At 40.2% G+C, this 22,118-nt stretch overlaps 1 protein-coding gene across 1 annotated transcript in view; it reads left to right on the forward strand.

The window, feature by feature from the left end:
- Positions 1 to 22,118, forward strand: part of reck (reversion-inducing-cysteine-rich protein with kazal motifs) — a 146,201-nt gene that overhangs the window by 111,068 nt on the left and 13,015 nt on the right. The window contains exons 18-23 of the mRNA XM_080193594.1: positions 1,471 to 1,593; positions 6,158 to 6,329; positions 8,954 to 9,149; positions 11,988 to 12,195; positions 16,411 to 16,484; positions 18,023 to 18,178. Coding sequence (XP_080049720.1) covers positions 1,471 to 1,593; positions 6,158 to 6,329; positions 8,954 to 9,149; positions 11,988 to 12,195; positions 16,411 to 16,484; positions 18,023 to 18,178 — 929 coding nt within the window. The remainder of the gene's footprint in view (positions 1 to 1,470; positions 1,594 to 6,157; positions 6,330 to 8,953; positions 9,150 to 11,987; positions 12,196 to 16,410; positions 16,485 to 18,022; positions 18,179 to 22,118) is intronic.

Consider the following 22,118-nt stretch of genomic DNA (forward strand, 5'->3'; position numbering starts at 1 on the left):
TTATGCCCTCACAATTGAAAACTTGAGCTCATTGTCTCAAAACTTCACTTAATTACTAAAGCAACCCCCGTCAGTGACTGTTTTGTACATGTCATTTGAAGGTTGTGATTATTTCTGTCTGTGGTTACTTGGAATAAGTTACTTTTAAAACAAGGATAGAGTGGTAAAGCTGCTTAGAACCTTAAAAGTAAGAGGTTTACAAAGTACTAATACAAAATATCTAAAGCATACAAATGAGAATGTTTTTGACGTCTGCTTTTACTTGAGGTAAGACCACATGTGATGTCTGGGAACATGGTTTCTTTGGTCCAGATGTCTGATTGATGTAGAACTTTAAAACAGACCCATATCAATGTGTTTATGCTGAGACAACTGATTTACTTTGTTTTTGTTGCTTCTGTCAGTGTTTGGTACAAGTCAATTAAGCCTAAAGAATAGGTTTTCAAAACTTATAAAATTACAGGAATTAAACAAGGTCTACAGAAAATACATGTAAAATCCAATGCTTGTAAGTGATTGGTGTGCTAAATATAACACAACACATTCAACTAACAGATGTCAACATTTAAAAGATCTCTAAAGTCACAAAAGCTAATTACAGAATAAAAATGGTTATATACTGTGAAATAAAGTGACTTTCTTTGAACATCATGAATTAAACTGCTCTAATCTAATGCACAAGAATGTTTTAACACTTGTTTTTCTTTGCACAATAAGACTTTGAATTTAGAGAATGGAACTAATGATTTTAATTGTGAAGGAGGTGGATGATTCCATACCAATGGTTGTTCAACCTTGACATCTTGCATCACTGACTTGAAGCCATATATTCTTCATCCGTTGTCAGTTTTGATTTGAGATGCTAAACCCAAGTCACGTGATGAACTAGTTTCCCAGAACTCAGTATAACGCCATATTATTTGACTAACACTGTAACTAACCTACAAACTACAACTAATTGTAAATAGTTTTCTACACTTTGTTCTTTCTCTGCCAGTGACTTGAGGAATAATATTAATGGAGAAGCAAAACTGAAAAGAAATTGTATTTCTATCACCTCATTATCTTGGAGAGATTGTGATGACCAAAGTCACTGGGTTCGGTACAAATTCTAGAAAGAACAAACTCGATTAGGGACATGGTTCACAACAATGAATTCCTTTTTGAACAACAACCACTGTCGACATTTAGACAGTTTCTGCTGCTCTTTTTATGCGCTCACGTCTCTCGAGTGGACTTTGAGCCCACGACCTTGTGAACCAGGCCAGGATCGTTTACCATTGAGCTAAAGCTGACACCTCCCATCCCATAGCACCTCACATGCTCTTAATTAGAAGCGCCATAGCTGTTCTAGTATCTGTTGTCTTGCATATGTTTGAAGTAAAACTGAGTTTTTTTATCCCTTGTTAATTATATAGTCAAACCTTTCTGAATAACTGATAACACTGCTTTTGTTTCTCTGCCTCACAGGTCATGGAACATCTTTCAAAGTGGACTGCAACACATGCTCATGTTTTGCTGGGGAACTAATCTGTTCAAACCGTCAATGTTTGAGTGAACACAGTTCTCGGCTAGATCGGAATATGTTTACAGGTCAGACTTTTAATGAGGTCGTTATACTGTTAGAAGTTGGACTAAATAAAATAATTTATTACCATTAAGTTTTTTAGATTTCTTATGTGCATAATAAATCTAGTTGAGTGTAACTAAGCGAACCGCTGAATATAGTTTTTCATGACAGGAGCATTTTGCGGTTAACAATTATGCAGTGTCATTGTAAAGATTAAAGTAACTTATATGCTAGGTTCTAATTGAGGTAACTGTCCATGTATGCACTGTAAACCGGAAGCTTGTCTTGATGTCAGTGCATGTTGCAGGTGCACTAGTGCAATTCTCAATCAATTTACCAATCGCCAGTAAAGTTCCCAAAATCAAAAAAAAATCTTTTATGCTGTGAGGAGAAACTGAAAGAACTATCCAATAAATCCCACTAGCCTGTATTTTCCTAAAACTTTGTAAATTTCATGTTTGTTATATTCATCCTTATTCATGAAATAGTTTACTTTGTTCCATCATAGAATCCCTACAGTGCAGTAGGAGGCCATTCAGTCTATTGAGCCTGTGCTGACTCTGAGAGTATCTTACCCAGGCCCTCTTCCCTTGTCATATCCCCGTAACTTCATACATTTACCATGGCTAATCCATCTAACCTACACATCTTGGGACACTAAGGGGCCAGCACACCTAACCTGCACATCTTTGGATTGTGGGAGGAAATCGGAGCACCTGGAGGAAACACATGCACACAGTCACCCAAGGTTGGAATTGAAACCAAGTACCTGGAGCTGTGAGGCAGCAATAATAACTACTATGTCACCATGCTGCCCTGGTTGTAGTCTGCAGAGTATCTTCTCACTGTCTGGTCCATCTAGGCCTGATTTATCTCCCCCCTTTATTTGAATTGGATATGCTCTTAGAATCTACAAGACCTCTGGCACTTGCTCACCTATCCAAGGAAGATTGAAAGCTTGTGGCCAAAGTGCCTGCTATTTTTCCCTTGCATCCCTCAGCAAATCAGGATATCCCATTTGGATTGGATGAATTTTCTTTTTGAATGTTACATGCCTTTTAGGAACTTTCTCTTTATTTTCACCCTATTAGCTTTTGCTTTTCCTTTTCTCATTTACATTGGTAACATTCTCGCCTTTGGTAAAGACAAAGGTAAAGTACTTTATTTTAGTAGCTCATCATATGCTATCTGTCTCCATTTTTCTCTTTCCTATTTGGCCCCATCTTTCGTTTAACCATGTACGTACTTCAAGTTTATAAAATACTTCAGTGTTCCTTCCGTTTTGTTACCTGCTAATCTTTTCTCATACACTGACTTTACCCTTTATTTCCTTTTTCAATTCTCCCCTGTATGTTCTGTACTGTGTTAGGTTAATTGGATATAACTCTCAACTCACCTTTCTCTGTTTCATTTTAATCACAATTGTTTTAGTTATTCATGGAGAGCTAGCTTTGGCTGCCCTTCCCTCCTCATAGGAGTGCCTAGTTTGTACTCAGACTATCTCCTCTTTGTTAGCTTCTCGTTGGTCATTTTTTTTTTGGCTGATAATCTTTGTTTCCACTCCATCTGGGCCAGATTTCTTTACAACCCACTGAAATTAGCTAACTTCTGGTCACCTTTGTATTTTTGTGTCCTTTTCCCTAACTATGCTAAACCTTGACATTTGAGATCACTGTTTCCTAAATACAGTCAATGTTAGACATACTGCATTTTCTCTGCTTCATTCTCCATAATCAGATGAAACATTGATTTCTTTCTCATTTGATTGCAAGCAGTCCATATTAGTCTATAATCTATGTTAGAATAATTTAAGTTCTAACCTATTGTTACTTTATTGTTTCACATCTTTCTGAAATGTATCTGCAAATTTGCTGCTTCATCTCCTTCCCACAAATTGCTGATCTATCACCACAAGGCCCTCAGCCCAGAACTGGACTGGCCCCAAATTATGTCAGTCATCTATTAACGATATTGATTTCATACTAGGAAATGACCTCACTGAGATAAAATCCTGCTATTTTCAGACAATTTAAAACATGATGAAAGTTGTATCAAATACATCATGGTGCACAGAAATCCAAGACTATATGACCTCCCATTTGGGGAAATTACAGTTCCAACCAGACTGGTGTCTCTAAATCAGGACCTCAGACTTCTGAGATTAAAAAGACACTAAACATTCAGGCTGAGAACAGAGACTGTAAACCTCACATGTCAAAGCAAAATACAGCAAGGGTGTTCCAGGCTGATGGAGAACCAAAGAAAGACTGTCCTTGAAATCAAAATCAAATCCTGAATCTAATGCTGATACTGTGAAGCCATGAGGATGAATTTGAGTGTTAGGATGTAAATTAAAAATTCAGGATGAAGAAGCTCTTGCTCCTGTGAGAGAGAAGTTGAGCAAGTTTGTGCTGATTGAGGAAAATAATTTAAAATAATTTGTGAATTGACTTAAAAAGATATCTGAATTGTTGGACTTAATATCCATGGGACCTTAATGAGATTTTTAAAGCAGCGAAGGAGAACTGTGGTGCTACATTTAAACAGAGGGAAACTATTCTGTTTCAATCTAGGCAATTAAAAATCTTCAATTGTGAAAGGAGACTGGAGTTAAACAGTGTGGTTCATGCTGTTTAAAGGTCAACGTTCTGTTGAAAATGTAGCACTGATTTTGTGATACATTGAACTCACATGAGAAGAATTGTGACGGGGGATTTTGTCTCGATTTACAGTTTATACCTAATGGAATGTGAAAATTACATGGATTGTCAGTTAAGGCACCTCCACCAGTGTCTCAGCTCTCGTAGAACACCCTGATCCCCCACCTTGTCCAGACCTTCACGGCAGGCTGTCCAATAACTTCCTTCACGAGAGTTGGTCACCCTATTCAACTATCTTTCAAATGAGAATTCATTTTGTGTCTGGTTGTTTCACTTTCTGTAGTAAATCTCCTTTGTCTTGCTGAGTGAATTTCATAGCGTCTCTGTATCCTTTGTAAAATTTGGCAAGAAACGCATTGTCAGATATAAAACCCATGTGATTCACCTTGCCTTGGAAGTGGGCTTTCAAGAGGGAAGAATGCATAGGAAGCCAATGCAGGACACAGTTCCAGATTTTCCTTAAAAGAACATTGAATCTGAGAGCGAGAGAGCAGAGAGAAAGAGGCAGTGACTCTCTCTGGTTCATCATGTAAGAATGTGGATGGGAGTTCGTGCCTGTATTGAAGAGAGCAAGTTTGTGAAGATATAAACAAGACTGAAAGATTCACCTAACTTTGGCTAGAGGGATTTCCACAGATCGGAGACAAGTTGTTACCTGGCTGCAAAAAGAAAAGATAGGGAGCAAGCCCTTGTGAATTAACAATCAGTTCAGACTGGTTCCAGGAGGATAGAATGTCTACTCAGGGACAAAATAAACTGCAAGTGTGGAAAGAGATTTTTGATCACTTTAAACCAGGGAATTTTTATCTGGTTTAGAATGTAGGTTTTCTTTATAGAATCCCTGTAGTGCAGAAGGAGACCATTCAGCCCACCAAATTTGTACTAGATCACTGATAGAGCATTTTACCCAGGACCTGTGCCTGTAACTCCACATATTTTACTCCGTTAATTCCGGTAACTTATACATCTTGGGATACCAAGGGGCAATTTAACTTGGCCAGTCAACCTAACCTGCACACGTCTGGACTGTGGGAGGAATCTGGGGCACCCAGAGAAAACCCTCATAGACATGGAGAGAACATACAAACTCCACACAATCGCCAAGGCCAGAATTCAACCCTGGTCCCTAGAGCTGGAAGGCAGTAGTGCTAATGCTGTTGTTTATGAAATAGTGTTTACTCAATGTTGCTTTTAGTTTTTATTTACAGTAAAACTCTTATTTAAAATCTTGTCATGCAATTCTTTTAAATTGGTCACTGGGAATCTGAATTTGTTTTGTAAAGTTATCAGTCTCTTGGGGGGTTCATAACAGGTATCTGGTCAGTTTGAGGTGAAGTGCTTGGGTTGGTTTCATGGTACTTTGAAATTGTTCCTTGGATGCAGGAGACATGCAAAATTACTGAGCAGTCCAGCAGGTTGGAAGCAGTGAGCAATTTCTTTTTAATGGAAAATAATTTTTCAGAAATATGACCCTTGTTGATCAAATGCATGTCCATCCTGATCAAAGAAAAACCTGCCACAAGTATGGCTATTTAATATCATACAAACATTCTAATAGGAATGATTGCATAGTAGTTATTTCATTTCAGGTGCAGTTATAAACTCTTATGATTTATGTGGCTTCCTAAACCCCCTCAATGAGAATGCTGCCTTGTGGACTGTATGTGATAGCTGTCATTCTTTTGTTACATATCTTCATTGTTATCCATTAATTATCAACTAATTAAATTTTTATTAATTATATCACAGCCATCACAACAACGTCATGCTCAAGTTAACTTGTGTGTGTGTGTGTGTGTGATCATATTTTGTGTCAGTGAGCAAAGAATAAAATAATACATTTGGACAAATACCATTTCTGTAACAAGCATGAAAATTTATAACAAAGAATGTTCACCAAGCAAACTGTTCATAAAATCTTTTGTAGGTCTTCCCTGTAACTGTGCTGACCAGTTTGTACCAGTTTGTGCCCACAACGGACGTACCTATCCAAGTGCTTGTATTGCAAGATGTGTCGGAATGCAAGACAATCAATTTGAATTTGGACCCTGTAAATCCAAAGATCCATGCACTCCTAATCCATGTTCCAAAAGTCAAAGGTACCAACTTTTTGTTTTGATGATTTGGCTTTCAACCTATCAGTAGCTGAAGAAGATCCATGGAAGATTCTGAGTGTTGTAATTAATTTGATCAAGTTAATTACAGTACCTGAAATCTTCCATGGATCTTCTTCAGCTACTGATTGGTATGGGTTGAATTTTTGTTCTGCAGCTGCATTTTGGAAATGTGTGTTTACAATAGTTTACACAGCTACTACTTTTTGTGTTTAATCATTTCCAGTGATCTAATTTCCCTGATTACCATGCTCAAATGAGTGAATATTCAGTGTGATGATTTTTGGGGAGCCAAGAGCTACCGTGGGTGGCACGGTAGCACAGTGGTTAACGCTGCTGCTTCACAGTTCCAGGGACCTGGGTTCGATTCCCGGCGCGGGTCACTGTCTGTGTGGAGTTTGCACGTTCTCCTTGTGTCTGCGTGGGTTTCCTCTGGGTACTCCGGTTTCCTCCCACGGTCCAAAGATGTGCGGGTTAGGTTGATTGGCGGTGTTAAAATTGCCCCTTATTGTCCTGAGGCGTGTAGGTTAGAGGGATTAGTGGGTAAAATATGTAGGGATATGGAGCCTGGGTGGGATTGTGTTTGGTGCAGACTCGATGGGCCGAATGGCCTCTTTCTGCACTGTTAGGGTTTCTATGATTTCTATGATACTCTATGAATAGTTATGCAAGGGTTTTCCTTGAACGGGCCAATACACCTCGAAACTCTGTCACGAGTAGTGGGGCATTGAGGCTCAAGAGAGGAGTGGAAAGGATATCTAGCTATGATGATGCTTGTAGGGAAAGAATGTGGACAAGGCCACAGTGGGGTTCAATTTTGAATTTGAAACATTGAGAGCCAAGGAATGTCTGAGGTGATGGGCATATTGCTGTCTATGGAGGATGCCAATCCAGCAAGGGGAGTGTTAGAACATTGAAGTCATGCAGTGCTTAATACACGTATAAGGATTTGTGTTGAAGGCAAACACTATCTCAAATTCAAAATTAAGTAGTCTTGATAATGGCTCAGATCAATCCAAATAAAAGATTATGAACATTTGGGTTTAGCATGGGAGGGTGGTAGGGGAGATGAATGGAGTCCGTTTCAAGGGAACAGGGGTAAAAGCAAAATATTAAAAGTGCTGGAGAACGGAATTAAAAGCAGAAAATGCTGCAAAAACTCAGCAGATCTGGCAGTGTTGGTGAAGAGCAAAACAGAGTTAATGTTTAGAGTCCAATATGACTCTTCAGAGCTCATGGAAGAATCATAGAATCCCTAAAGTGCAGAAAAAGGCCATTCGGGCCACCAAGCCTGCACCGACCACAACCCAAACCAGGTTCTATCCCAGTAATCCCACTTATTTACCCTACCAATCACCCAACACTAAGTGACAATTTAGCATGGCTGATCAATCGAACCCGCACACCTTTGAGCATGTGGAAGAAACCCACACAGACATGTGGACAATGCACAAGCTCCACGCAGACAGTGACCCAAGCTGGGAATCAAACCCAGATCTATGGTGCTGTAAGGCAGCACTGTGACACTGTGCTGCCCAAGGGAACAGGAATTGTGACAGGCGAAAGTGTTTTTCTCATGTCAGCAACCTTTTGGCAGCTGAAGGAAGAATAGGTGCCGACAGATTTTTTTTTTGTGGGTCAGTGAAGATTTAGTCTAATTTATTGTCATTTCTATTGTGGCACGCTGTTGCATGTTGCATTTACGAACATGCATGAATGTGAGGTTGAAGTTCATCTCTGAATCAAATGTGAAAATAACGTTGAGAATATCCTGTCTTAATCTCGGACTGTTACTAGGGCGAAGGATGGGAGCCTGTAGTTTGAGAATAGAGCAAAGGCAGAAAACAGTGGTTTCCACTTCCCAATACAAAAAACTCTGATTCTTGTCTATCAGAAAAAAAAGGAAAACTTAGATTTTCTGTAATGCCTCAGTTTCTCATCACATCTTAAAATACCTCAAACCAGTGAAACATTTTGGAAGAGTAGTCAATGTTGTAATGTAGGAAACCCTGTTTATTACTTCCCGGTTTCCACAAACAGCACTGAAATAAATGACTAGAGAATCTCTTCTGTTGATGTTTGCTGAGGGAAAACTGATCAGGACATCAATGCGAGAATTCCCCTGTTCTTTGTTGAGTGAAGGCAAAGCATCCTTACATTGCTTAAAAGAGCTACTGTGGCTCACTCAAAGATTGGCATCTTTCAGTGTAGTGCTCCCTCAGTGCTAAAATGAAATGTCAGCCTAGGTTATGTGCTCAAGACTTGGAGGTGGAGTTGAACCCGTGACCACCTGAATCACGTGAGCATGGAGCCAGAGCTGAGGCTGACACTTTAGATTTAATGTGTCACGTCGTCTGTGTGTCTGTTTTTACATCAGTTCGGCAGCAGACTGAACAATCACTGAGAGTCTTTAAAAATTCAGGAAATGGTTTGTGTAGAATATTCCATCAGAGCAGAAGTGACTGCAGCCTTACTCACAATTATTGAAGCTACGCTTAATTTCCTTTCGTAACCACCTGCAATTTTATTTGATAAATTATTTCAGTTTTGTTTCTGAAATTGTAAAAACCCTGTGCTTTTCAAAAACATTGACATTTTGTTTTCAAAAGGTGTATTCCAAAGCCAAAAGTTTGTCTCACTAGCATTGCTTTGCTTGACTGTGACCAGTACGAGTGTATCTCAAGATCAATGAGTTGTGACCTGCTTCCAGTTGAACCTGTTTGTGATACAGAAAATGTGGAACACTCCAATCGGTGTGCCTTGCACCAAAGATCCAAAACTTTGTCTTACATGGGCCCATGTCAGGTATGAATACAGTGATTTCACACTGCACTGGTCCTTGGATTACTTTGCAATCATTAGGTCTGAACTTTTCCACAATCCTGTGTTTCTACAAAGTCGGAAATTTGGTCCTTGCCAATTTGTTGGGTCTACTTGGAGCAACTATCAACCTGCTTCATGTATGCTGAGTGCACCAGAGTTGGAATAGACTAAAACGCCAGTAGATATTTCATCCAATCTTGCCTCTTTTACGACATTCTTTGGAAAGAAGGCTGCATTAAAACCATCCTCTCCTTGGCCTAATGTAGACCAAAGCTGGTGGAATCCTGTAATTGCAATCATGTCCAACCCTAATTTTCATCCCATTCCTGCCTGGCTCCTTAGCAGTCATAGTACGTTAGGATCTATGTTACTTCAGATTTTAATATAAGTCATTACTTCCTTAACACTTTTCTACATCCATCAAACTTTAATAATTTGTTATATGTATCCTTCAATTTAATTGAGTTTACTCATTTTAATTTCGTATAACCAGAGATTGTCATGCCTGTTACTTTTGCTTTCTTAGTCTTAGCTTTTTCTAACTGGATTGCTTAAGATTGTCTGATATTTGCAGTCAGGGAAAAGGTGGGTTTGCATAGGCCTCTGTTTGAGTTCAGTGAATGGACTCCTTATGTTGTGCAGGAGCATAACAAATAGGAATCGGGTAGGTCATTTCGAGCCTAACCTAACATTCAACATCATGGCTGATCTTTTACCTCAACTCCACCTGTTCTCGTATCTCTTAATTCGTTTGATACCGAAAAATCCATCAACATTTTTCTTGAATGTATTCAATGACTGTCCATCTGTAGCTTTTGAGAGTTGAGAATTGCAAATATTCAGAACCCTTTTGAGTGAAGAAAGTACTCCTCATCTCAGTCTTAAATGGTTGGCCACTGATTTCTAGATTCCCCAGCCAGAGGATACACAGGTTTCTCAGTCTCTCACCATCCAAAATTAATATGCTTTTTATTTTTCTTCCCAAAGTGAATAATTTCACACTTTGCCACATTTTAAATATATTAAAATCAAGCTGACGCCCATAATGGCATGAACCTGATTACATCACTGACGAGGGACAGAGAAAATCGGAGGACATGTTGTCGCCAGAGAGATTCAGATCTTGAGCCCCCACTGCCACTCGCACACATGGAGAGAATGGGCTCAGGACCCTGCTGACGGTCTGACTTCTGTTGACCATGGTTAGACCACATTCCCTGTTGGGGTTGTGTGCCTTAAAGAAATGCATATTTGTTGCAGATTATTAGTTCTTTAAATGCTAGCCTTTGCTGGTAACTTTCAGTAGTTTCCCAATCTACCTTGGCCCAATTCACCCCTCATAACTAGATAATTTACTTTCTTTTGATTAAAGACCCTAATCTTGGACTTAACTCTCTCACAATGTGGCCACTTACCTTGAGACCCAATTATGATAAGGTTATTATTTGAATCTTTCTCTACAGACAACAGAAGATTCAAATGTGGACTGTTCCCTGCTTGGTTCCTCACCATACCACTCAAGAAAACTATATATTCCATGAGCTTGTCTTCCACTGTAGATTTGGTTTATTAAGCCTCATGGCTACAATAGTATTCTTGTTGCATATGCTTCTGTTTATTCGGTTTTGTATTTTGCTGGCTATATTTGGGTCAGTTTTCTTCACTTCTACCTTTTTAAATCACTTTCTAATTAAATATAATGATAGAAAAATTGCTGTCAGAATAACAGGTTAGTAGCACTTGACTGTTCAGTGTACCAATCACAGCAGCTTCAGATGAGGATAGATGTGTGAGATTAAATGCAAAAACCGAGATGTTGCTGCCCAGAATCTACTGCCATGTGACTCCTTCAAAGGGATTGAAAAATGTACCGTTCCTGTATTTGCATGGTAGATATGCAGTAAACTCACCACAAAAGATAAAATAAAAATCTCCTGGTGTTAAAAATTAACCAGATGTGAAGTCTCATTCCAGCTTTCTCCTTTTTTTTCTTGTTCTCTCTGTTTTAATCCAATCTTCCTTTTGCCTTGTTATTTCACTTTTGGTACCTATTATGACTTTGAATTCATCTATTCAAGTTCACACTTCCGTTTTTAGACCTTACATTGTTCGTTCACAATCCTTCCATCTGATTGGTGAAAATGGTGCACAGTTGCTTGTCAAATCCCAGGTGTCCTGCAAATGTTGATGGACCACTTCTCAAATGGATTAATAGTCCCCCATCTAAATTATAATCCCGTGTAATGCTTATGAGATATCAATGTGATGGGTACGTGCATTCAAATGTGGGTATTTTTTAAAACTCCTTGAGTAAGGCTGAAAGTAACTGATGCCCTTCACTGGTCTTGTAATGCCGATCCACCAGGCAATCTATACGTTGCTTCCATCACTCCTTCAACTCAAGCTCATCTTGGTGTGATAGCCAGTCCGTTCTGCACTGCATTCCACCTACCAGCTGGTGCCAAATGTACCTTTGGCTATTTGCATATGTAGCAGAACTCAGTTTGAAAGCCACTGTTGTGGAGGGCAGCATGCCATTTTCACCTCACACTTTGTGACATGCAATCAATCATAGACTTATTCTTGCTCATTCAATTTCTCATGTTAAGGTTTTGAGCCCATGTTTAGTGAGCCACACTAACACTATAAATTGGGTTCCACTATTTTCAAAGCGATCTGTTCGTGAATTAGATTTTGTGTGGGTAATTTCCAAGGACCTTTAATTGGTCATGTTAGATGCAAGATGAAAATGTAATTATCTGCATCAAAAAGCTCATATTTATTGAAAACTTTGTTTTTGGTTTTATGTTTTCTGTGAAGGATGTTTGTGGACAGCAGTCTGTCTGTGGTCACAATGGTGAGACGTATGAAAATGTGTGTGCTGCCTACTCTGATCGTGTGGCAGTGGATTACCTTGGACCTTGTCAGGCAGTAGGCATTCTCCCCGATTGCAATTCTCACCCGGAGTGTTCATCTGTCACGTGTCCAGTGCTCCCTAGCGATGGATGCAAGCCTGTCACCCCACCGGGTAAAGAAAAATCTAACCTTTTGTTGAACTAGAAATTTAATTTTTTTTATTAATTTCGACTGAATGTTGACCTAAATCTCAACTCCCAATAACAATGGATGTTGTATGTTAGCGTGTTTGGGACTAAGAGTTAATGTAGGTCTGGAGAAACAGTACCACCCACATTATGATCTACAGAGTTGCATGGGAGTAGTAGAGGGTAGTGATGAGTCTGGTAGAAGTCAGCATGAATTGTCAGGATTGTATCTAGTACATTTGTATATAATTGTTTTATTAATCAGTAGTCATTGTCCTGCCATACAAGCCTCCATACATTTTCATGAGACGGCAAACAACCATATAACGTGGTGGCCGCAGGTCCATGACTCCAACATCCCTAAGAATGCAGAAGTTAAACTGCAGTCTGGCTTCAGAGAAGAGTGTCTAACTTGAAGACCTTGAATACACAGCTGGAGATTGCCTAAGAAGCTTCATTATGTAGAAGCTGAGGGGCAGATGAAAGATCCGCTATGCAGCATCGAAGGATTCCACCAGAGCACATGGAGGCTGCGAGACTTGATTGAAAGTAGAGTAAAGAGCTTTGCCAGATCACAAAAAAGCTGAAATAAGCTTTTAAATTCAGCAGAATAATCGGGCAGCACTGGCTGGCCTATTATGTAACAAGCTCGGTTTGAAGAATGCTACAGCCCAGATCCAATGTTGGCGCAGTAACACATGGCACGCAAGATTTTTTTTTGAAGCAACAGCTTCAGTTCGATTCTGCAAAGATCAGCAAAGCAGTTAATTGCCCTAAGCAATTTTCTGAAGAATTGCTTAACTTTGATACTGCTCTTTGATCATGACAGAACACACCAAATCCTAATAAATACAAAAGAAAGTGAGAAAAAAATTAAAACTGTACTCCCCTGTACTAAAAGGAGCCATGGATGGTAAATCAACACTATTAGAACAATCAAGTCAGCTGGAAGGGCCAGGTCATGTATAAAGTTGGGTGTTTTTAAGTTATATGATAGCATCAGGCCTGAATAGGAAAACAGAGGCTAAATAGGTGAATGCACTATTATATTCAGTTGGTCCAATCGTTGACAACATCATTACCAAGGGATAAATTAATCTTCTGATAACTTTGAATAAACCATGAAGTTCTTTGACACCTAATTTAACTTGAGAAACAATAAAATTTTGAAGTGAGCAAAATTTGATAAGAGAGCCCAAAATCCTGGGGAACCTGTAGACCCTTTCATGAATGTGTTGTACAGATTGGCTGAAAGCTGTGACTATGTTGACCTTAATTCAGAGCTTATAAGGGACCGAATAGTCATGGGAGAGCCTGATGATGCTCTTCAGATTTACTCCAGCCGAAAGAAGATCTGACTTTGGAAAAAAAAAATCCAATCATCAAAAGCCCGCCATCAAAACTGTTCCCATTTTGTGTGGCAAAGTTAAACTGTAGTACAAAATAACCTAAATTGTCCAGCTTATAAAGGAACAAAAGGGCAAGGAGACTCCAGGGTGAGTAAAACAATACCCAAGCAGCACTGGGGCACCAAATGACCCCACAAGTGCAATCACTGTATAGTTTTTGCACTGCAACCACATTTTGGGAAGATATGCAAGTCCAAAACCTAGAGATATGTGGAGGATTCAAACATAGATAATAGGTGCAGGAGTAGGCCATTTAGCCCTTCAAGCCTGCACCACCATTCAATATGATCATGGCTGAACATGCACTTTCAGTATCCCACTCCCCCTTTCGCTCCATAGCCCTTTAGCTACAAGAGCCACATCCAACTCCCTCTCGAACATACCTAACAAAACTGCTCCAACGGCTTTCTGTGGTAGAGAGTTGCACAGGTTCACAGCTCTCTGAGTGAAGAAGTTCTTCCTCACCTCAATCCTGAATGGCTTATCCCTTGTTCTTAGACTGTGATACCTAGTTCTGGACTTCCCCAATATTGGGAACATTCTTCTTGCATCTAACCTAATACAGAACATCCATTAATTCACCCTTGTCCACTCTACTGGTCACATCCTCAAAAAGATTTGTCAAGCACAATTTCCCTTTAATGAATCCATGACCGATCCTGTCACTGCTTTCCAAATGCTCAGTTATTGCATCCTTAATAATTAATTTCAGCATTTTCCCCACCATTGATGTCAGGCTACCTGGTCTACAATTCCTGGTTTTCTTTCTCCCTCCTTTTTTAGAAAGTGGGGTTACATTACTCTCCGATCCACTGGAACACTTCCAGAGTCGATAGAATGCTGGAAAATGATCACCAAAGCATCTACTATTTCTAGAGCCACTTGAGTACTCTGGGATGCAGAGCATCAGGCCTTGGGGACTTAACGGGTTTTAATCCCAGCAATTTCCTGACTAATAAGGATTTCTTTTAGTTCCTCCTTCATGCTAGACCCTCTGTCCCCTAGTATTTCTGGAAGATTATTAGTGTCTTCCTTAGTGAAGACACTTGTCCAGCTGGTCTGCCATCTCTTTATTATCCATTATGAATTCACCTGATCCTAACTGTCTTCACCAGTCGTCTTCTGTCACAAATAAGGCCAGGAGGCAAATGAACCATGCCAAGAAGTGTCCAATAATGCTTCTTTGGAGAAATCAAAGATCCTAGACTCAAATTTTGGAATGCTGACATATCTGTAGGTAGTTCGTTTAAGTATTTCAAGTTAGACACATGAGCCAATGTGATGGTTCTGTCTAGAACACTTCTGGCCATGGATGTCAGAGACACTACTGGGTGGTCCTGGAGAAATCCAATTACTGGTCATAGACATGATTCAAGAGCTGCAACGAGAGCATGATTCAAGAACTCTGTGGTAACAAGCAAATAGGAATTCTGTATTTAATCTACAATCAACTCTTTTCTGTCCTGAGCAGCAATGCCTGTATTGCCTTCAATCACTGCAAAGTGGCAGAAGACATCAGAACAAAGCTGTAATCATTGAATTGTATACAATGCTGATGATCTTGACTGAGACTTCCGTATGGAATTGCCCTCACTCTGTGCAGAGGCAGTTGTTCCAGCTCCTTTACAAGCAGCAGAAAATACTCTTTGGTCAAACCAGCCATCTAACCTCCAGAATAACACCATTGCACTTAGAACAGAAGATACCGAGGAGATGGAGCAGAAAGTTGAACTCGAATTTGAATCAGTCACTGCCACAAAATCAGGAAAAACTACAGCAGCAAAAATTGGAGCTTCAAACTTGCACTCATAACATGAAGTCGATCCTGGAATAGGAGAGAAGTAACCACCAACTCACCAAGGCAAAACTCAGAGGCACAAGTGCACGTGAAGAAACAAAGCACAGTAGGTGAAATCAAACTGTAGGTTGAGCTCAAGGATGAGGAATGTACAAACATGAAGAAAGTAAAACTTCACAAACATGGTGGATCCCAATGAACAAGAAATCCCTAATCCATTCTTTGAATGAATGGAGCAGACATCCTCTCTGATGGGAGAAAAATAGAAGGAAGACAGATTGTTGACAAAGAAAAATACAACACTTAAGATGTGCTAGAAGCAAACCAAATGTCAACATTTAAGTACTACAACAAAGTCAGGCAAAGCAGTTGAGACTACCATTTCCCCAAACTTGAAAAGAACAAGACCTGGAAGAGTCATAAACCTCCAGTCTGTCTGAATCTGTAAATTCAAAGTTGGGGGAGAAGTGGTAGCATGTAAAGACTCGGGGTGGGGGCAGGGGAGCAAGGGGGCTGTAGTATTCATGTGTTTGCGACTGTAAGGGTTAATGTGGGACTGGGGTAACAGTACCACCTACATCATAGCACACAAAGTCACATGGGAGTAGTAGAGGGTAATGGTGAGCCTGATGAATTCTGGTATGAAGATAATATCAGTGCAGGACTGTACCTGGTATAAATGTATATTGTTACGTGTTATTAATCAATAGTTATTGTCCAAAATGCAAACCTGTCGATCTTATCATGAGACAACATACAGCGGATATCTCAGCTAGCCAAATTCCATTTTATCACATTGCATGTAAATACTGGGTGGAACGCATGGAGAAGTATTTTGCAAAGCAGATTGTACTTAGCCTGATTGAATCTATCCATTTAAATGAGCCCAGGTTTCTCATTCGTTCACACCAAAAAGCACTTTAGTAATTATTCACTGCAAAAGTTTGAATGTTATATTGGTACATAGACATAAACTTGTTGCTACCCTTTAGGAGCCTGTTGCCCACTGTGTGCTGGAATGCTGCGGGTTTTATGGAGCAAAGATCAATTGAACAGCCTTGCTAAGGTAACTCATCAATACAGAATTAAAGCAAATGCCTTCGTTTTGACTTAGAATATAATTGATCAAAGTGATTAGTCTCTGTTGCAGTGCCTTTCAATAATATCTGTATCGGAGAAGCACAGCAATTATCCATCCACGCTCACAGGATATCTGTGCCGATCAGGACAGAGAGAGCCCGGCCTTGCTATCTCCACATAGTATTTTCTTTACATCAAATGTTCGATTGGGCGAAGTATCCTAAATCTACAATGGATTTCTATTAGCCGTGTTATTAAAGAGTTACTTTGTCTGTGTGGGGAGTGTAAAACAATACAACAATTTATGTATAGATAATTCTGGGAAGAGTAGGGCCAGCTGGTTACTCTTAAGGAAAGTCATTCTGTTGTTCAACAGCTGCAATTATATAGCTCAGTGTAGGGTGGGTGTGGATTTTGACTAGCAAGGACAAGAGTAAGCTAAGTGAGCTGGACTTTTTGTATAAGATGTATGTACTTGCAAGTTAATCACATCAGAAATTCCCCAATGCTTTGAAATGTGAAATATATATAATGCAAATTAAGAGCTTTTATTGTGTGATCTGAACTGGGTTTTTGATATACAAATTACGTATCAACTGCTCACTAGAAGGAGCAGAGATGTCACTTCTTTCGTAAAGAGTGGCTAAATAATGTGTCTAATGAGAGAGAATGTGGTGGGTTTTTTAAACTTATTCTTTCATGTCAAATGTCAGTTGGGCTTATATAAATGAAGCCAATCCAATATATTAAACTTAATTCAGTGGGAAATGTAGTGCTGCCAGGACCTGTAATATAGATTTGGTTTATCAATGTGTCACAGAGTCACTGTCATAAAATCCTACTGTGCAGAAGGAGGCCATTTGGCCTATCCAGTTTGCATTGACCCCAATCCCACCAGGCCCTGTCCCCATAATCAAATGCATTTGCCCTAGCTAGTCCCTCTGACTGTAAGGGGCAATTTAACATGGTGAATCCACCTAACCCGCACATCTTTGGTTGTAATCAGAACATATTAAAGATAGCACGACTTTGGGATTTTATGCACTATTTCCGATTCCAGAGTCAATATTTTTGAGTTGGTAAATTGAACCTACAAATCAATTGACTAAGTAAAAAGGCGTCAATGAAGATGCCGAATGATAACTTTGTTTTGAGGTTTTTATTGTTTGAAGTGAGGAGAAAGAAAGTAAATTCTTCATTTAAAGAATTCCATTGGTGGTACTATGTTGATGCTTATATAAATGCTGTGTTACTGATTAAGCAGAATTTACTTCCTAATAGCAATAGGAGTAGGCTATTCAACTCTTCATGCCTGGTCCAACATTCAGTAAGGTAATGGCTGATGTCCACCACAGCCTCATTTACCTCTTAATGCTAGGTACAGCTAAATGTTCAGAAGCTTAGTGTGTGGTGTTCATTTAAAACAAAAATGGTTGATTGTTATGGGAACGTTTGAAAATTATTTTGCAGTCTATTACTGGAACGATGCACTTTTTCATATCGTGCATTTATTTTTCCTTGCAGTTAAATGGGGGCAGGCCAGTGTCTGTACACGACATCATTTATGCTTTGCGTCTCCATGTTTCAGTGCCACAGTGTGATGTTTTTGGATATCTGAGTATAGAATCTGACCTTGTGATCCTCATAATCCCGATTGATCAAGATCCAACAACACTGCAAGTATGTTTTAAATATTGTGCACTTTTTTTAACTTTTTGGTTATGTTTTATACAATGCAGACAGATACAGTTGTTCTAAGGCAATATCCATTGCATTTAAAATACTTATCTGTATAATTTAATAATCTTGCATTTAGTATGTGAGGTGTGTGTCTTTTTTTTTAATGGTAATGGCCGGGATTCTCCCAAAAATTTGTAAGTGCCGAGTTTGTGTGTAAACTGTGGTAAATCAGACTGATTTTTTTCAATTAGGTTTTCAAAATCTATCTCCCACAGTCTGAGCACTGCAGAATGTCCTTGTGTGATTCACACCAAAAATCAGGAGGTGGGGCCTTCTCCTGCTGGAGAAGCCAGTAGCACAGCACTGAGCGGGTCACTGATCAGTCAGAGCCAAGATTGGCACATGCGTAGTAGCCCCACACTGTCAACCTCCTGCATGCTGGCCAGCTTAATCACTGGTCAGCACAGCAATCCACAATGCTGCCCCTCCAATCCCGCACCTCCACCCCTGATTGCTGGGCTCCCGCATGTCTCGATTTCTCAAGGGGCGCTGGGGGGTGGGGGGGGCGGGGTGCAGAGGCTAGTAGGTCCAGACACTTCAGTCCGGGGCCCGCTGATAAGATTAAAGAGATCAGCTCCACACCAGTTTCCAAGGCGGAGCTGATAACACCAGAAATCCAAAGGCCGTAGCACCCAGCGGGAAGCCTGCTAAACAGCTTCCACTGATGTCTCCCAGCAGCGCAGCGAGCTGGAAGAATCACCCCCAGTACACTGGAAACTGTTAAGATGTCACAGCTCCAAACGTGGTAACGAGGAGGGCATTCAGTTATTTGAGCAGCTTTTACCATTAATTTGGGTTATGGCTGATCATTGTTGGCATTTGTGCCCATTCCATTTTGCCCTTGAGAAGGTGGTGGCAAGCTACCTTGAAACATTGCAGTCGATCTCTTGTAGAGAATTCCAAGATTTTGATCCAAGCACGATAAAAGGATGACGATGTATTTCCATGTCGGGATGTTGTGTGACTTGGAAGAGAACTTGCAAGTTGTGGTGTTCCTATGCATCTGCTGTCCTTGTTCTGCTAGGTGATGGAGATTGCAGGTTAAAAGGTGGTATCAAAGGAATCTTGGCAAGTTGCTGCAGTGCATTTTGTCATTGGCAAATAATGCTGCCACTATGTGCTGGTGGTGGAGGATGGTTTGAACGTTTAAGACGGTGAATGGGTGTACATCATAGGTTCATTGGACATAAGGCAGTGATGGGCTTAAATTCGCACTTCTCCATCAGCTACTGATGAGATATTTGGTTTACGAAACATGAATGAATCAAAAGTAGTCTGATTCATTGAAACTAAGACTTGGGGAGGCAAGGTCAAACAGGAAGATATAAAGGAGCCTTGAGAGATGAATCAAGCTTAGAAAAGTGCTTTAAAATGTAGAATTGTGATGACCCTATCACTGATAAAGGGGAGGAGAGTTTTGTGGAGTAATTCAGTTATTGAGGAGCACAGGGCTTGAGGTGGAATAGCAGATCTATTATTAGCAAAATAATATCTATAAATAGCAGATCTATTATTAGCAAAGAAGAGGGTTTTGAAATTAATGAGTTGAGGGATGGGGTTACGTAGGTGTCAATGAAAACAGTGATAATGTATGGATGGATTTTAAAGTGCAATGGTGTATAGACATCAGAGCTCTGTGTGAGTTTAAGTTGATGATGTGGAGATGCCAGTGTTGGGCTGGGGTAAGAAGTCTCTCAACACCAGGCCAAAGTCCAACCAGTTTATTTGATAGTAAACCCACAAGCTTTCGGTAGTAAGCTTTTTGATAGTAAATCCCCAAGTTTTAAGACTTGAATAGCAAGTTAGCTGTAAAGATTCACATTCTAATCAGTGTTCTGTAAACTGTGTGTGCCTTTATTTGCCCTTCTTTGATCAGAGTTTAAGTTGATGCAGGATGGACTTTGGGAGGTCTGTTAAGATGTTGGGGAAGTTTGAGCCTGGAGGAGACAAAGATATGAATTGTCAGCAATCAGTGACCATACAGTGAAGGAGGGAAAAGAAATCAGCCAATATTGAAAAAGCGGAAGAAGTGGTCTTAGTGATGATTATGTGATCTAAATCTCTCACAACTCTGATTGTGGTGCACATCTGGTTTAGCCTGAGTGAGGAGTCATAGAGGAGCGTTGGAATTAGGGATTTACAGTTAGAATTTGTCAAGAGTTAAATTTGTCCTTTTTTATAGTACGGAGATGATGAAATGCATCACATGCAGTATTGGTAATGTCGCTGATCAGAAAGGCAGTTCTTGAAAATTTAAATCAGGCTTGTTTGTAAGTATTTTCTTGAGCAGGGTTTCTCTGATTATGGAAACTTAGAGTGGAGTTCTCAAAGTCCAACAGTAAGCTCCAGACACAGTGATCCATGTATGCCTCTTTCTACTGTGAAGAAGTGAACCTCTTGAACTTATTGAATTTCTCACAAAAGTCTTTGAGCTGTTTGTCTCTCTGATCATTTGTATTATTTGTCCTCATCAATTTCCGCAATATTCAACTGCACTTGGGCTTTACTGCTTTTACTGTTCCACTGCATTTGTCATACAAACTCATTGATGTTCAATATGCCTTAGTGCAGTGATTCTCCAATTGTGGTCTGTGGAGACTTTCCAAGAATAAATAAAATTATATGAAAGTAATAATGAGGTGAGCTCAGTGCAAAATAGAAGGCACAAGTAGAGTGCAACAAACAAGTAGAGTGCAGAAAATGCAGATGTATGGGATTGTGGGTAATCTAGGAAGTTGGATCAGGAATTGGCTATCAGATAGGAGACAGAGGGTGGTGGTGGATGGTAAATATTCATCATGGAGTACAGTTACGAGTGGTGTGCCTCAGGGATCTGTTTTGGGGCCACTGTTGTTTGTAATTTTTATTAATGATCTGGATGAGGGTATAGTTGGGTGGATTAGTAAATTTGCTGATGACACCAAAATTGGAGGTGTGGTAGATTGTGAGGAAGGGTGTCATAGTCTGCAGGGAGACTTAGATAGGTTGCAGAGCTGGGCCGAGAGGTGGCGGATGGAATTTAATGCGGAGAAGTGTGAGGTAATTCACTTTGGTAGGAGCAACAGATGTGTCGAGTATAGGGCTAACGGGAGGACTTTGAATAGTGTGGATGAACAGAGGGATCTAGGTGTGTGTGTACATAGATCCCTGAAAGTTGGGAATCAAGTAGATAAGGTTGTTAAGAAGGCGTACGGTGTCTTGGCGTTTATTGGTAGGGGGATTGAATTTAGGAGTCGCAGTGTAATGTTGCAACTGTACACTACTCTAGTGCGGCCGCACTTGGAGTACTGTGTGCAGTTCTGGTCCCCGCATTACAAGAAGGATGTGGAGGCGTTGGAGAGGGTGCAGAGGAGGTTTACTAGGATGTTGCCTGGTATGGTGGGGAGGTCCTATGAGGAGAGACTGAGGGATTTAGGGTTGTTTTCGTTGGAAAGAAGGCGGCTAAGAGGGGATCTTATTGAAACATATAAGATGATTAGAGGTTTAGATAGGGTGGATAGTGATAGCCTTTTTCCTCGGATGGAGAAAGCTAGCACGAGGGGGCATGGCTTTAAATTAAGGGGGGGTAGCTACAGGATGGATGTCAGGGGTAGGTTCTTTACCCAGCGGGTGGTGAGGGATTGGAATGCCCTGCCTGCTGCGGTTGTAAATGCGTCTAGTTTGGGGGCGTTTAAGAGATCTCTGGATAGGTTTATGGACGAAAAGGGATTGGTATAGGCTAGTGGGTCATTGTTTTTGTAACTGGTCGGCGCAACATCGTGGGCCGAAGGGCCTGTTCTGCGCTGTTATGTTCTATGTTCTAAACACCCCACCAATAATAGAGAAGAAAGTGCACCCACCTCACTGATAATTGTGATTAAATATCTGTTTTCTCAAACGT

This window comes from Carcharhinus amblyrhynchos, chromosome 8, assembly GCF_965287045.1.
Source record: "Carcharhinus amblyrhynchos chromosome 8, sCarAmb.v2.hapA, whole genome shotgun sequence".
Lineage (NCBI taxonomy): Eukaryota > Metazoa > Chordata > Chondrichthyes > Carcharhiniformes > Carcharhinidae > Carcharhinus > Carcharhinus amblyrhynchos.